Here is a 15,360-nt window from a genome sequence, read left to right as displayed (position 1 = left end):
CATATGAAATTTGAAATGTCGCGCTGTAGATTTTTAAGGATTGACGTGGGGATGTGGATTGGGAGCGTCTGCCATAAATATAATAAGCGGGGTAGGACGTTCATTTTGATCGCCGCAGTACGTCCGAACCATGAGATATATTGTTTATTCCACGCTACTAGATCTGTTTTGATGGAGGCAAGTAGTCTTGGGAAGTTGGCTGCATATAATCGGGGATACGATTTTGTTAGATATACTCCCAAGTATTTAAGCTTCTCAGGTTGCCAGCGGAACGGGAAGTTCATTTTAAGAAGTGTTAAGTCTGAGTGAGGGATGTTGATGTCTAACAATTCTGTTTTATCTGTGTTGATGTTATAATTTGAGTGTGAACCATAAATGTGCGTCTCAGCAAATAAGGTTGGGAGAGAGTCAGTGGGGTTGGTCAGTGTCAATATTACATCATCCGCATACATTGCTATCTTGTGGTCTGAGTGACCTACTTCTATACCCGTGATATTGCTATTGAGCCTTATTCTGGCTGCGAGAGGTTCCATGACAAGGGCAAACAACAAGGGAGAGAGGGGGCATCCCTGTCGGGTGCCGTTTTTAATTTGGAAGGGCTCAGACGCGAGGCCATTTACTAACACGGAAGCGGAAGGGTTGTGATAGAGCGAGTTAATACCGTTGAGAAAAGCGCCTCGAAATCCCATATGGTGTAGGGTTTGAGTCAGAAATGGCCAAGCCACCCTGTCAAAGGCTTTCTCAGCGTCGAGCGCCACCACCAGGGTCGGCAGTGAGCGGGTTGTTGCTATTTGAATAAGGTTGATCAGACGCCTCGTATTATCGGATGCTTGTCTGTTGGGGATAAAGCCCACCTGGTCTGGGTGAACCAAGGACGTCAAAATAGGGGAAAGGCGCATGGCAAGAATCTTAGCGAAAAGTTTTAAATCGACATTTAAAAGAGAGATAGGCCTATAATTGCCCATCTCTAGTGGGTCTCTCTGTGGTTTAGGGATAATTATGATGTTGGCCCTGGTGGTGGCGTCATCGAGCGTGCCTCCCTCCAGAAGTGAGTTGAAGAGTGGGCGAAGCATAGGTAGCAGTGATTCTGCAAATTTTTTGTAGTATAGGGCGGTGAAGCCATCAGGCCCTGGCGCTGCAGAGCGGCGTAACGATTTAATGGCTAATCTAATCTCTTCATCAGTGATCGTTGCATTAAGGCTTTGAAGCTGTGCTACGGATAACGTGGGTAGAGAGCATGAGTTCAAATATTGGGTGAGAGAGGTGATGTCTGAGGGTACGGTAGAGGGGTTGTGTGAGAGGTTATAAAGTGAGTTATAGAATTGACGGAATTGTCTGGTCATAACTTGAGGGTCATGGGTAATAGTGCCGTCAGTACATTTTAGCTTAAGAATACGGTTACGAGTGCGTTTAGCTCGCAACTTGCGAGCCAAGATGGTGTCTGCTTTATCTGATTTTTCATAAAAAGTTTGTCGAACCCACAACAGAGTTTGTGCTGCCTTTTTAGATAATATTTGCGACAGTTGTCCCTTAACAGCGAGTATTTTTAGATAAGTGCGTCTTTTAGGATGATTGTGGTGTAGGTCTGTCAGGGATGTTAGTGTCTTTTCTAGCTCTAGTATGCGTGACATCTCTGACTTCTTAGATGCAGCTGACAAATTGATAAGGGTGCCCCGGAGGGTGGCCTTATGAGCTTCCCACAGGATGGATGTGGGGATATCAGGGGTAGTGTTGAGGGTAATAAAATCCGTGAGAGCTGTAGTGATAGTCTCAATATTTGATTGTTTCAAGAAGAGGGATTCGTTCAGTCGCCAGTGGCGAGTGGGTCGGGGGCCTACCTGAGAAGAAATTTCTAGTTCGATTGCTAGGTGATCTGACCATGGTACAGGGAGAGTCTGTGCGCCTGCAAGAGATTGAGATGTGGCACGGTCTACAAAGAAGTAGTCAATGCGAGTGTGCAAGTCATGGGGGGGAGAGTAATGTGTGAAACCTCTCGCGTTGGGGTATTGTACTCTCCATGCGTCATATAGATCGTGAAGGGCCAATCGTGACATGAGCGCTTTAGATGTCTTGGCATGTTTGGGGGGAGTGTTAGAGGGGCGTGATCTATCTAGTTTGGGGTCCGTGATAGTATTAAAATCCCCTCCTATAATGATAAGTCCTCGGGGCATCTGGGTAAGTTGATTAAAGAATGTGGCATAGAGGGAACCTTGCTGGTCATTAGGGGCATAGACTGAGGCCAATATGATTGGGGCGTTGTTATACGTACCCTTAAGGATAAGAAATCGACCCAGTGGATCGGAGATAGAGTCATGTATGGTGATCGGCGTATTGTGGTGGATGAGAATTGCCGTACCTCGGCGTTTAGCGTTCATGGAGGAGTGATAGGCCGTGGGATATTGTTTGGTCGTGAGGGAAGAGTGGGGGGTCTTGAGATGTGTCTCTTGCAGCATAACAATGCTAGATTTACGCCTGTGAAGGTATTGGATGGCCATAGCCCTTTTAGTTGGGGAGTTAAGACCGTTTACATTGAGAGTTAAAACTGTCAACTTCATGGTGGGTCAAAAGAGAAAGAGCACAGTAGCAGATGGGATTCACATCCCGACTGGCGGAAAGGGCAGGGAGGGAGAACAGGGAGCAGGTTAGAGATAGTGAGAGAGGGGTTAAGAGTCAGAGGGAAGAAAAGGGGACCTACTCCTTTAGTGGAGCTCGGTCCATTGTAGGCAGAGGGAGTGTCGTCCTGACACATCCATCTGAGTGTGGGTGTGAGGGTGTGTAGAAACAGCAAAATTCGTTGAACGTGAAGTTTAGTGAACATATCAAGTTAACGTCTAAAAAGAACGTCTAAAAAGAACGGGGTGGCCTAGGGGAGAACTGGGGACAATACCAACACGGCAACCTATTGATGCCTGAGGCGAGAGGGTAAAGAGAAAAGGTAAGAAAAAAGGGCGCCAGGATTGTCTTATAGGACCATTATCAAACTTATTGTTAAAGAACATCAGGAAGTATATGAAGAATTAACATTAATAGAGTATGGAGCAGAGTTTTCTATGTTAGCGTGTCTAATGTAATTGATGTGATTAAATTAAGTTAAGCCGGGGTCCATTCCTTCGATGGCGCCAGGGGTCTAGAAGGCGAAGTAGATTGTTGGCTTATTTCTGGTGCATCTTCTAGGAGACCAAACGACTTTAGTAAATCGTATCCTTGATTTGGGGTCTTGACAGCGTGGGTCGTGCCATTTCTGTTGACCAATAATTGGAAGGGGAAGCCCCACTTGTATTTAATAGAGTGGGTCCTCAAAGTCTTGGTGACATTCAATAGATCTCTCCTTTTCTTTAGGGTCGATGGTGCCAAGTCCTGAAAGAGTTGAAGTTGAGACCCAGAATGGGAGACCGTCGAGAGCCCTCTAACAGCAGCCATAATTTGCTCTTTCGCTTTGAAATAGTGAAAGCGGAGGATAACGTCCCGTGGTGGTTGGGTCGAGGGCGGTTTTGGGCGGAGGGCCCTATGGGCTCGGTCTAAGTGAAGAAGGTCCACTGAGATGTCAGGGCTTATGTGGAGAAAAAGGTCCTTTAGGTAGGCTGGTAGTGCGTCGGCAGTTATTGTTTCCGGGATGTTGCGTACGCGGATATTATTCCGCCTATTTCGGTTTTCGATATCCTCGAGCTGGTCTTTATATGTTTCCATCTCTGCCCGTAAATCTGTAAATTCTTGATCCATGACGCTTTGGTATTGACAAATTTCATCTACCTTCTGTTCGAGAGTGCCCGTTCTGGAACCTAGGTCTTCCAATTCCGATTTAAAATCTGCTAGGGCCGATCTCATCTCTGATTGTATCGTTTTAGTGACTATGGCGATCACATCCTGAGCCGACAAAGGAGGGTCGGTACGAGAGGCACCAGCCATGTTTAGGTTGCTTTCAGCTATAGGTGATTGTTTCGGCAGAGAACCTGCTTTTTCCCACGCCCTGATAATACTGGGTTTGGATGGAGCAGGGGCCTTTCGGCGCTTCTGTGGCATTCCGTGAGAAAAAATAAAGTGAAAAATGGAAAGTTCTGTAATACGGAATGAACGCTATGGGGCTTCCCGTGAATAAATGGCAATTAAGGTCTCATTGAAGTAGATGCATTAGAGGCAGATGGTGTTAGCAATGGTAGCGTGTAGTTGTGCCCCTGTTCTGGTCAGGCCACCCCATGATCTAGAGGTAGATCTTCATCAGGTGAATTAGTGAAGGCGCATGTAGTGAGGAACTGGGCTCTGTAAGATAGGAATGGAATGGAGGGCGCGGGTGAGCAGCACCATCCAGAGGGAGGGGGGGGGGTTCAGGTGCTGTGCTTTGAGGCGGTGGTATATCGGCCGGTGTCTCGAGGGCCGCGTGTGTGTGTGCTCTCTGTGAAGCTGAGGCACAGGGTCCCAAGGAGTGTCCAGCGGGGTCCTCCAGCCAGGATCCTCAGTATCAGATGAGGGCGGTGTTGGCGGTGTGAGGTTGCTGTCTCTGCCACCTCCAAGATGGCCGCCAAGCGGGTCCGTTTAGAGTGCGGGGGTAGAGTGCGACTGTATCCTGGCAATTTAGGTAGAGGTGTCCAGTGGTGAGCGGTGCCCTGTATGGGGCGCTCTGGGCCCGGCCGGGCAATGCAGACGGTGTTGTAATGCTTATTGGCAGTGAATGCCACCTCCAATATGGCCGCCGTGCTATGCACTCGTAATAAGAGTGCTAATTGACGTACAGGGTGAGCGTGTGTAGCTGTGGGGGGCTATGTACCTTTGGGGGGGGGGGGGGTCCGATGACAGGGAGGTCCCCGCAGTTTGTGTGTGGAGAGCTGCGTCGGTGGTGTGGAGCTTGTTGCGGCCGGACGCCACCCCCAAGATGGCCGACGGCCGGGTCTGAGCTCCGAGTGTGGAGGAGATGCGGCGAGGACCGGAGGTCTGGCAGGCCCAGCAAACACGTCCGGCGGTGAGCGGAGCCCGGAGCCGTCGGGTGGAGAGTCTCACCGGGTCTGTGCGGTAAGTCCAGCTTGCAGTGTGGGGCCCGTCCTGAAGGTCTGCCCCTTCCAATATGGCCGCCGGACGGAGCTCTCCTGGATGAAGCAGCACCCAGCACCGTTTATTATTATGTGAGGGTGTTTATCAGCGGCAGCAGGAGGTGGGTAAGCACCTTTGGGAGAGGGGGTCCTGTCTCCGGCGGGTATTCAGCAGTTTGCGGGTCGGCGGGAGGCCGCGTCGGGTCTTCACTTAAATCGAGGCCCCAGGCTGGAGGGTGCGACTGGGCCTCAATCCGCAGGAGCTATTTCCAATCGCTCCCCGATTCCGAGGTCGCAGTCCAAGTCACTCCCTGAGTGCTGTAGGTGGGGATCTATAAACTGGGGGACTTTGTGAGGGGTTTAGGTTAGAAAATAACCAGTTTGAGCCTCTGGGAGTGGGGAGCTCAAGGCAGTGTGTCTGTTCCTCACAGTAGCTAGGCCACACCCCCCAAAGGCAAACTATTGTTAATGCTGATGCCCTAGAACATTAGTGTCCATATGAGCTATATGGGATTCTTGCTCCCTTGCAGGCGCTGAAAAACCTGTCTTCCAGTACCTCAGCACAGTGTACCTACAGCACCTGGTATTCCAAGGTGGTCTCCCATCCAAGAACTAACCTGGCCCATCAGTGCTTAGCGTCCAAGATCTAGTGAGCCTGGGCTTATCCAGTGTGGTGTGCTGGGTGCAAGGTGAAGTCACGGCTGGCCTTATGACTGCCCCAGACAGAGACAATATGGTTTTCAGAAAACCATCCCTCTTTTGACGGTGACGGCAAAGGCCATATATATATTTGCACTATCAAATGATATGCGTATCTCTTTAGGAGGCATTTCCCATTTTCAAATAGTCCTCAGCTGGAAAAGGATAATTGGATTCCCATTTATTGGGAACCTATATTCTTTATTGGGTATAGCCCAAAGCTTTTCCATGAGTTTCATCAGCTGCTGGGATCCCCCATGAGGAGGCCCTATTTTTTTGGGACGTTTAAACATAGGTACCTTATTTTTAACACGGGCTCTGCTAAATCCTCTAAGGACAGAAAAGCCTTTACTGCTCTCATTAACTCAGCTATATTTACCTGTTCTTTGTATGCCGAAGAAGAGTATATAGAGGTTTCATCGTCTGATGAATCATCCTGTGTAGCCTGTGCAGTTGATGACCTTTTAGCTATACTGGACAAGGTCTGTGCAAACATCGCCCAAAGGGGATTTATCTATTATGCTGACAAGCAAACCATTTTACACATAAACCATCCTGTACAAGATCAGAGAGGACAATATAGTTATTGCAAGACAACATGCTATGAGGTGTTGGTGTTACTTTATGTGAACTCTCGTCACCTTTGCCGCTCTTGGACATGATAAATAATCAGCACTTTCACAGTACTATACAATTTGTGACTGTAACCACTTTATTGTTCTAAAGCTGACCCCCACCCATGCACCAGCATTGAGGATCAGAAGACAAACTGACAAACCTATATTAAAGTCAGCAATCACACTAGCAGTCAGTCACATGTTATATATTGGTCATATGAGCACATAATCATCTACAAACATATTTTAAAGTATGTAGGAGTACATATTACTGCATCTGTTTTATACAGATCTTAATGTATTCAGACGCATTGCGAAGAAAACTACAGTAATGTACACAGACTCATATGCAATAGGCACTAAACTTAACTATTCATACTGACAAAAGTAGATAGAAATTTAACGCTGTATAAGCCATACTCGGTAGAGTGGGATACAGTTCCAAGATCGATCAATACGTTAGCGAACGCTGAGTGGATTCAGACGCTACTAGTGTACACCGCCGCTCCGGGAACTTTAAGTGAACACAGACGCACTGTGCATACAGATGCATCGGGCGTACAGACGCCTGTATTGCGACCGGGTCTCCTTGTGGTAGCGCTTAGTGAACACAGACGCAGGGCATATGCTGCGACCGAGACCCCTCGTGGTAGCGTCTGAGACGGAATTGAGGCAACAGTTCATGGTGGGAGACTCGTGGAAACTGGTCATGAACTGGGGGGAGGGGCGACCAGGAGAGCGTCTAACTCCCCACCGCTGACATCAACCCTAGAGATAGCAGCCTCATACTAATCCCGGTGCCTTATGATCCCTAAGGCCTAGCGCTGGAGCACCCGTGGTGGCGGCGTGTCAGCGACTGTTTGATGGTCTCCTTCCAGTGCGGCTGTGTCCATATTCCCCGACTACGGGGAACTGATGCCTTACATTCTCCCCGTGCTCCAGCCACAGGCTGGTAACGTCTGCTGGACCTGCTAGTATATCCGACTCGGACGCCCGCCGTAACAGCACTGTACACAGGGGTAAACATTGTTGCGGAGAGTTGTTGGAGCGACTCTTTCCAATATACGTTTAAGGAAGATCGCTCAAAAACATAGTAAGACTATAAAAATAAAATAAGAAAGCTTAGGGCTGCCCTAGAGCAGCAGCCCCCTGACCATGGGCAGGCTCCTGCCGCACCAAACAAAAAACTGATTTGCCTGAGCCAGTGGGCGGGGATATATGGACGGGCCCGTTGCATCCTGAGAGGCCTGAAAGCTTAAGATCATTTGGTGCCATCATATACCACGGTTATCCTGTGGATAAACTGTGGACCCTGCCAGAGAAATGCAAATTGCACAATAAGGGGTCAATCCCATTAGCCGTGAAGGGTGCGCTGTGCTGTTGCCACTACTTTTAATGCCGGTAACTGCACCAATCTCGCACTCGTCACGGGCTGATTTCAGGCTGAAATTGCTCGGAGCCCTAATAGGACTGACCCCTAAAACTATAACCCCATCTGCTTTCTTATACAGGGATAGATGTTTTCATGTTGTTATCAGGGTCCTACTGTGGTGCTGGGGCTAGAGACCCCTAATTACACTGCTTTCCCTGTGCTTTCACAGTGATACAGACATCACCCAGATACGTCCCCTGGTGTTACTGTATAATGCCCCATTCCCAGCAGTCACCTCTCCAGTCATCACCCAGACACATCCCCTGGTGTTACTGTATAATGCCCCATTCCCAGCAGTCACCTCTCCAGTCATCACCCAGACACATCCCCTGGTGTTACTGTATAATGTCCCATTACCAGCAGTCACCTCTCCAGTCATCACCCAGACACATCCCCCGGTGTTATTGTATAATGTCCCATTCCCAGCAGTCACCTCTCCAGTCAGCAGCTGAATGATCTTGTTGGTGAGTTCAGGGATCCTCTGGTCATTGTGCCTCTCATGTATCAGTGAGTGAGGTAGAGGCACCGTGATGTGGCACTGTGTCCTGCTCAGTCCTCTTGGCACACAGGAGTGGCGGCTGGGTGTTTCACACTCACCGGATGGCTTCTTTACTACTGTGTAATCCTGTGTATTGTGAGAAACAAAGAAAAGATAAATTACACAATTACTGCATAGAATCCCAAATCCCCTCACCTCCCCAGTCATGTCCCTGTATTATTACTATAGATATAAATTATGTAATTGTGACGCTCCCAGATCCCCTCACCTCCCCAGTCATGTTCATGTATTATTACTATAGATATAAGTGACGTTACTGTGACATTCCCAGATCCCCTCACCTCCCCAGTCATGTCCCTGTATTATTACTATAGATATAAGTGATGTCACTGTGACGCTCCCAGATCCCCTCACCTCCCCTGTCAGCAGGTAGATGATCTACAGGGTGTGATTTAGTATCCTCTCAGTCACGTGACTGCTGTCGTTCTCCATCCTCAGGGAATCAGTGACACATCTCATCCTCATGTGACGTCTAGTAAACACTCAGTGGTCTAGAAGTATAATAATTATAAGAAACACCAGAGTACACAAGTAACATACTGTAGAAATAAAGCAATAAGTAACCAATAAACCCTCCTCACCCCTATGTTGATAAGTGAGGAGCATCAGTATTGTTATAAGATTACACAGGAGTCTGGGTCCTGTCACTAACATTTGCTTCAAATTGCACCAATCACGATATGTTACAATGGCCTGATACAGGGGGATTGCAGATATTTTGGTCTTAGAAGATCCCCACAGTAACATAAACTAACAGGACACTAAAGACTACTCCTCCCATATAATAATTGTAACAGTACACTGAAGGCTGCTCCTCCTGTATAATAATACTATGACACCACAGCCTGGTCCCTCTTAATAATAATAATAATAATAATAATAATAACAACTGAACAACACTCCATATACGACTCACGCCATATAATAATTATAGGAATCAACAGGACACTCCTCCTGTATTATAGTAATAGGACACAGCAGGCTGCTCCCCCTGTATACTATATTAAAAGGAGAAAAGAAGACTCTCTCTGGGGGCACTCTTATATAATGATAAAACCTAACTTTTATTAGAAACTCTGAAACCACCAGAAACGCCCGATCCGACCTACCCAGAATGCATCAGTTCCCGGCATCGGCCAGACGTGTCCACACGAAACACAATGGCGGAGTAATGTGCTCACAGCATTCGGTCAGGACAGGGGGGGAGGGGATTTGGGGAATGGGGGGGGGGGGGGATATGACTGATGCTCCTAAAGGGCTGAATGAGAAGATCACCAGGCAGCGTTCCTCTAATCCCTATATTTATCTATTCTGGACTCTCACGCCCTTCACACCCCTATTACTCTCCCACGCACATTACTCCGCCCATTATGTGTTTCCTGTGGACGTGTTACCGGTTCTTCATTTTCCTATCACCTACTACATAAGCGATCACACCTGTGCCCACACCTACCCCACATATACCTACCCCCTGTATTATAATACCAGGGCAACACAGGCCGCTCCCACTGTATATCATACTTGCCTACCTGACCCTCTGCATGAGGGAGAAAATGCTCTGTTCCTGGACTTTCCTGGTAATGTATGATTGCCATCACCTGTGGTGAGCTAGTTAATTGATAAGAAAGGTGTTTCACCACAGGTGTTGGCAATCATACATTACCAGGAAAGTCCAGGAACAGAGCATTTTCTCCCTCACGGAGAGGGTCAGGTAGGCAAGTATGCTGTATATTAATACCAGGGCAACATAGGCCGCTCCCACTGTATACTAATACCAGGCCAACACAGGCCGCTCCCACTGTATAATAATAATAACAGGACACCACAGGCCACCCCCCTGTATAATTATAATAACAGGACACCACAGGCTGCTCCCCCTGTATAGTAAGAAGCCATTACCTGATATCGACGGACACTGTTCGCCCGTAGCTCCTCCCCCTGGTGACGTAGCTCCTCCCCTGGACACGTCACAAGGTCCCTTCAGCCACTCCGATATAGAACCAACCACACTGGGAGGCTGCAGCAGGCGATGAAAACTCACGTCCTGTGTGTGGAACGCACGGACCGGAAGTAATGTGGAACGCACAGTCCGGAACTAGGGTATGATTAATTTCTGGCCCCTCCCTTCCTACGCCACCACAACATCCATGACTATTACAATACATGTCCTCAGTGCAGGAGGCCGGCGGCCATTTTCTTGTAGACCAGTCCGGCAGCAGCTGCAATAGGTTTCCTGGCTGTGTAACGACGTCAGGAGCGGCGGCCATTTTCCCCTGGTCTGAGCTCCGCCTTCCTTCTAGCATTCCCACAAGGCAGCAGGAGCAGAGAGCAGCCATTGCTGTGACTGGCAGCAGGTGATGATATTATTATTATTATTCTTATTATTCTATAGGCTGAGCAGCTCTGGTGTCAGGTTGCTGTACTACAGGGGGAGCAGCCTCTGGTGCCTTGTTATAGTGCAGCTGGAGCAGCCTCTGGTGCTGCATTATCCCTGTACAGGTGGCTGACACTCTAGTGTCCTATTACTGTAATACAGGTGGCGCAGACCCCTCTGTCACTGTTATACAGGCTGTAATATGAAGCTATGACAATATGGTATCCGGTCTCTAGGTCGACCACACTTTGGTCGACACTCATTAAGTTGACCAATATTGGTCGACATTGTCTATAGTTCGACGTGTAAAAAGGTCCACACGAGTTTCTCTAAAATCCATAGGGGACGCTGGGGATGGATAATATACTGGGGTATAGAAGTGTGGCAGGCTCCTCCCCTCTATGGCCCCTCCCCCTTAAAGCCGGGCACTCTCTGCAGCTGCTTTTCATTTGATTTAATTTCCATTTATTTTGATACAACAACAGGGAGACAGCTGGCCCCTGACTCCCTGCACCGATGGAGCTACCGGGAGTCCCGTTCCCACCCTGCACGGTCAGCACCTGGGTCTCCGACTGCTGGACCTCGGTCCTGGGGAGTCTCCATTGCAGCTGCAGAAGAACTAGCAGTGTGAGCTCCCCGAAGTCCGCCATCACCGGCTAGCAGGCAGAAGACAGCGGGTTTGTATGGAGTGACGGGCGGCAGGGAGAGCAGCAGAGCGGAGCACTCAATGGCGGCTCCACAGTCCCCACAGTGCTTCAGTTAAAGGAGCGGGATGGAGGTAAAAAGGCGACATGATGGCAGGGGGCGGAGCTTAGGCGCGACCCGGCATCTGCACACTAGACTCCGGAGCGCCATTTTAGCGCTACAAGTACCTGACAGCAGCGTGTAGCAGGTGCATGGGACTCTACAGGCACAACCCCAGGTTCCATTACAGTGGGGTTGCTGAGGGGGAGATATATACTGCTTATTATAATATATAATATCCTGCTGTTAGATACATTATATTAATACTGCCTGGGTGCATAGACCAGTACTATAGGTGGTAACTCTTCCCTCTACGGCTCTCCTCTCCTCTCTCTCTCTCTCTCCTCCTAATTAGTTTTTTCTTGTTACACCTAAGTCTGTGGTGCAGTGAGACTGGAAACATGACTGGAAGAGGAGCTGTGTATCTAAGGGCTCACAGAAATTATTTACCTGTAAAGGTTGTGGAAACAAATTTACTCAGTGCTCTTCTGAAAATTCCTTATATTGTGATCAATGTGCAGAGGAGTCAGCATCACAGCCCGCTTCAAAAGTTCAGGAGACAGCGCCGGTTTGGTTATCTCTTTTAACTGGGGTAATGTCCGCCTTATCTTCGGAACATGACGCAGCAAGAAAAGATAGAGGAGCTTTGAAACAAGCACCTGAGCCAGTGTGGGCTCAGAATTTAGGTAAATCTGTGGAAAACTGAGCTTCAGCTATGGGTTCTTCACAAAAATTCTCCATTCCCTCTAAGCAGGTATCTAAGAAACGCCATTTACCAGCGGTGCTACAATCGGAGGAATCGGATGATGATATACGAACACTGGAGGAGGGCGAACTTGTCCAAGAGTCGGTAGATGAATACCCTCAGGAGGAGACTGATTCGAGTTCACAAGGAATCGATGCACATATCTTGGCGGTAAGAGAGATCTTAAAAATTCCTGATTCGGATCCAGCTCCTGTGTAGCCTTCCTTTTTCGGACCTACGCAAAAGTCTTCAGTGACTTTTCGGGTAGCACAAGAACTGGACACCCTACTGCAGGAGCTTGGGCTCATCTGGATAGGAAGTTTCAGATTCCGAAGAGAATTTTATCTTCTTATCCTTTTCCTGCTGATAACAGATGGAAATGGGAAAACCCACCGACAGTCTGTTTCTCGTTTATCTATGAAAATCTTCCTCCCATTTCCAGGAGCCCCCGCTCTTAAGTAGCCGTCAGACCGGAAACAGGAAAATACTCTCAAATCTATTTATACAGCAGCCAGAGTAACCCTTAGACCAGCTATAGTTAGCTGCTGGGTGAATAGGACAATTGAGGCCTGGGCACAGAAGTTGGTGTCAGGAATTCAGGAGGATCTTCCAGCGGAGGAACTAGTAATACTGGTGCAACACATTCAGGAGTTGGCTGTACATCGCTGTGAGGCAGGCAGGGAGATAGGGATGATATATTCCAAAATTTAATCTATGGCAGTTTCAGCTCTGTGGTTACGACAGTGGTTGGATACTGAATCCAAGAGAGGGGTTGAAGGTCATTCCAAAATTTCATCTATGGCAGTTTCAGCTCTGTGGTTACAACAGTGGTTGGATACTGAATCCAAGAGAGGGGTTGAAGGTCTACCTTATCATGGAATAGCCCTTTTCGGTGACGAGCTGGATAAATGGATTTCTAAGGTTACACGAGGTAAGTCCACTTATCTTCCTTGTGCAGCGCCTCCGCAGCGACGTCCTTACACAGGGCCGTCCTTTCGATCTTTTCGTCCCCCTGCAAAGTTCAGGGGTCATACAAGAGGAGCCTCTTCCATTAACAGAGGTGCAAGAGGGCGTAGTCTTTCCACTACGACCACCTCCCAACAGGATCCTAAACCTACCACCAAACCTGTTGCATGACGGTCTATCCTTTCACCTGGGGATCCCAGGGTGGGAGAGCATCTCAAAAATTTCAGGTGTGTTTGGGAACAGACATGTCAAGACGCCTGGGTCAGGGATCTCTTTGTTCGAGGATACACAATCGACTTCGAGATACAACCCCATCTTCGGTTTTTCACCTCGAGTTTACCAGCTTCCACAGAAAAACTGATAATTTTACAGAAAGCAGTTCACAGGTTGCTTCAAACAAACGTAATTGTTCAAGTTCCTTAGCAACAAAAGAAGGGATTCTATTGAAACCAGAAGGCTCGGTCAGGCCGATTCTGAACTTGAAGTCCTTAAATCTGTACCTAAGAGTCTCCAAGTTCAAGTTGGAATCTCTGAGAGCAGTGATTGCCGGACTGGAACCAAAGGAGTTCCTAGTGTCCTTGGACATCAAGGACGCATATCTTCATATTCCGATCTGGACACCACATCAAGCTTTTCTACGTTTTGCTCTTCGGGCTTCTCATGATCAATTTCAAGCCCTGCCATTCGACATATTTTCAGCCCCGTGGGTATTTACAAAAGTAATGGCAGAGATGATGAGACAGCTCCAGACACAGGGAGTAAATGTTGTTCCCTATTTGGACGATTTACTGATAAGAGCCCAGTCACAGGAACAACTTCTAAACATTATTGCCTTGACTCAGAATTTCCTAATCCAGCACGGTTGGATTTTGAATTTTCAAAAATCTCACCTGATACCTACTCAGAGATTCCAATTCTTCTGCATGATCCTGGACACGGTGGAACAACAGGTAATTCTCCAATTGGACAAGGCCCAAACACTGCAAGCTCTAGTGAGACAAGTGCTACAGCCTCGCAGGGTTTCCATCCATGTATTCGTCTGCTAGCCAAGATGGTGGCCTCCTTCGAGGCAATTCAGTATGGAAGATTTCACTCCAGGCTGTTCCAGTTGGATCTACTCTCAAAATGGTTGGGATGTCATCTCCAGATGCACAGGCTGCTTCGCCTCTCCTCTCAGTGCAGGATAGTGCTCTTGTGGTGGTTACACACTCCTCATCTACTGGCAGGCCGTTCTTTTGGAACATGGAACTGGTGCTGCTATCTACAGATACAAGTCTTTGTGGTTGGGGGGCAGTGACCCTGAATTGTCAGTTTCAGGATCGTTAGACTACTCAGGAGTCTTCTCTTCCCATCAATATCTTGGAGATACGAGCGATCTACAATGCCCTGCTTCAGGATTTCCCTATGCTCAGGGGCCATGCGGTTCAAGTTCAGTCCAACAATGCCACTGCTGTGGCGTACATAAATTGGCAAGGAGGGATGAAGAGCAGGGCGGCGATGAGAGAAGTATCCAATGTTCTTCACTGGGTGGAACAACATCTGGAGGCAATCTCGGCTATTTTCATTCCAGGAGTAGACAATTGGGAGGCAGATTTCCTCAGCAGGCAAGAACTATATTCGGGAGAATGGGCTCTTCATCCCCAGGTCTTCCAGCTTTTGGTATCCCACTGGGGGCAGCCTCAGATAGATCTCATGGTGTCCCGTCTCTTCAGTGCTACTTTTCCAGAACCAGAAATCCTGCGGCCATGGTGGTAGATGCGCTGATGGCTCCCTGGCATTTTCAGATGGCATATCTGTTGCCGCCATTCCCTCTACCCCCAAGTCTCCTCAAGCGAATAAAACGTGAGGATGTAACGATAATCCTGGTGGCTCCAGATTGGCCACACAGAACATTGTATGCAAATCTTCTCGTAGATGACCCATATCCTCTGCAAGAAGACCTTCTTCAGCAAGGTCCCTTCATTTACCCGAATTTACAGCGGCTGCGTTTAACGGCATGGCTGTTGAGAAGGAGCTGCTGAGGAGGAAGGGTATTCCAGAGGCGGTGATCCTTACTATGCTGTAAGCTAGGAAGGAAGTTACGTCGCATCATTATTATAGGATTTGGAAAGCCTACATTACCTGGTGTGAACGACGCCAGGTCCTGGCCGGGGTTTTCCGTCTAGGCCGGTTCCTCCCTTTTCTACAGTCAGTGTTGGAGGCT

At 48.2% G+C, this 15,360-nt stretch overlaps 1 protein-coding gene across 1 annotated transcript in view; it reads right to left on the bottom strand.

The window, feature by feature from the left end:
- LOC135057086 (uncharacterized) overlaps positions 1 to 15,360 on the bottom strand; it is a 220,000-nt gene that overhangs the window by 89,762 nt on the left and 114,878 nt on the right. The window contains 1 exon segment of the mRNA XM_063962985.1: positions 8,203 to 8,394. Coding sequence (XP_063819055.1) covers positions 8,203 to 8,394 — 192 coding nt within the window.

Source organism: Pseudophryne corroboree, chromosome 3 (genome assembly GCF_028390025.1).
Source record: "Pseudophryne corroboree isolate aPseCor3 chromosome 3, aPseCor3.hap2, whole genome shotgun sequence".
Taxonomy (NCBI): Eukaryota; Metazoa; Chordata; class Amphibia; order Anura; family Myobatrachidae; genus Pseudophryne; species Pseudophryne corroboree.
This window is presented reverse-complemented; position numbering and strand designations above follow the sequence as displayed.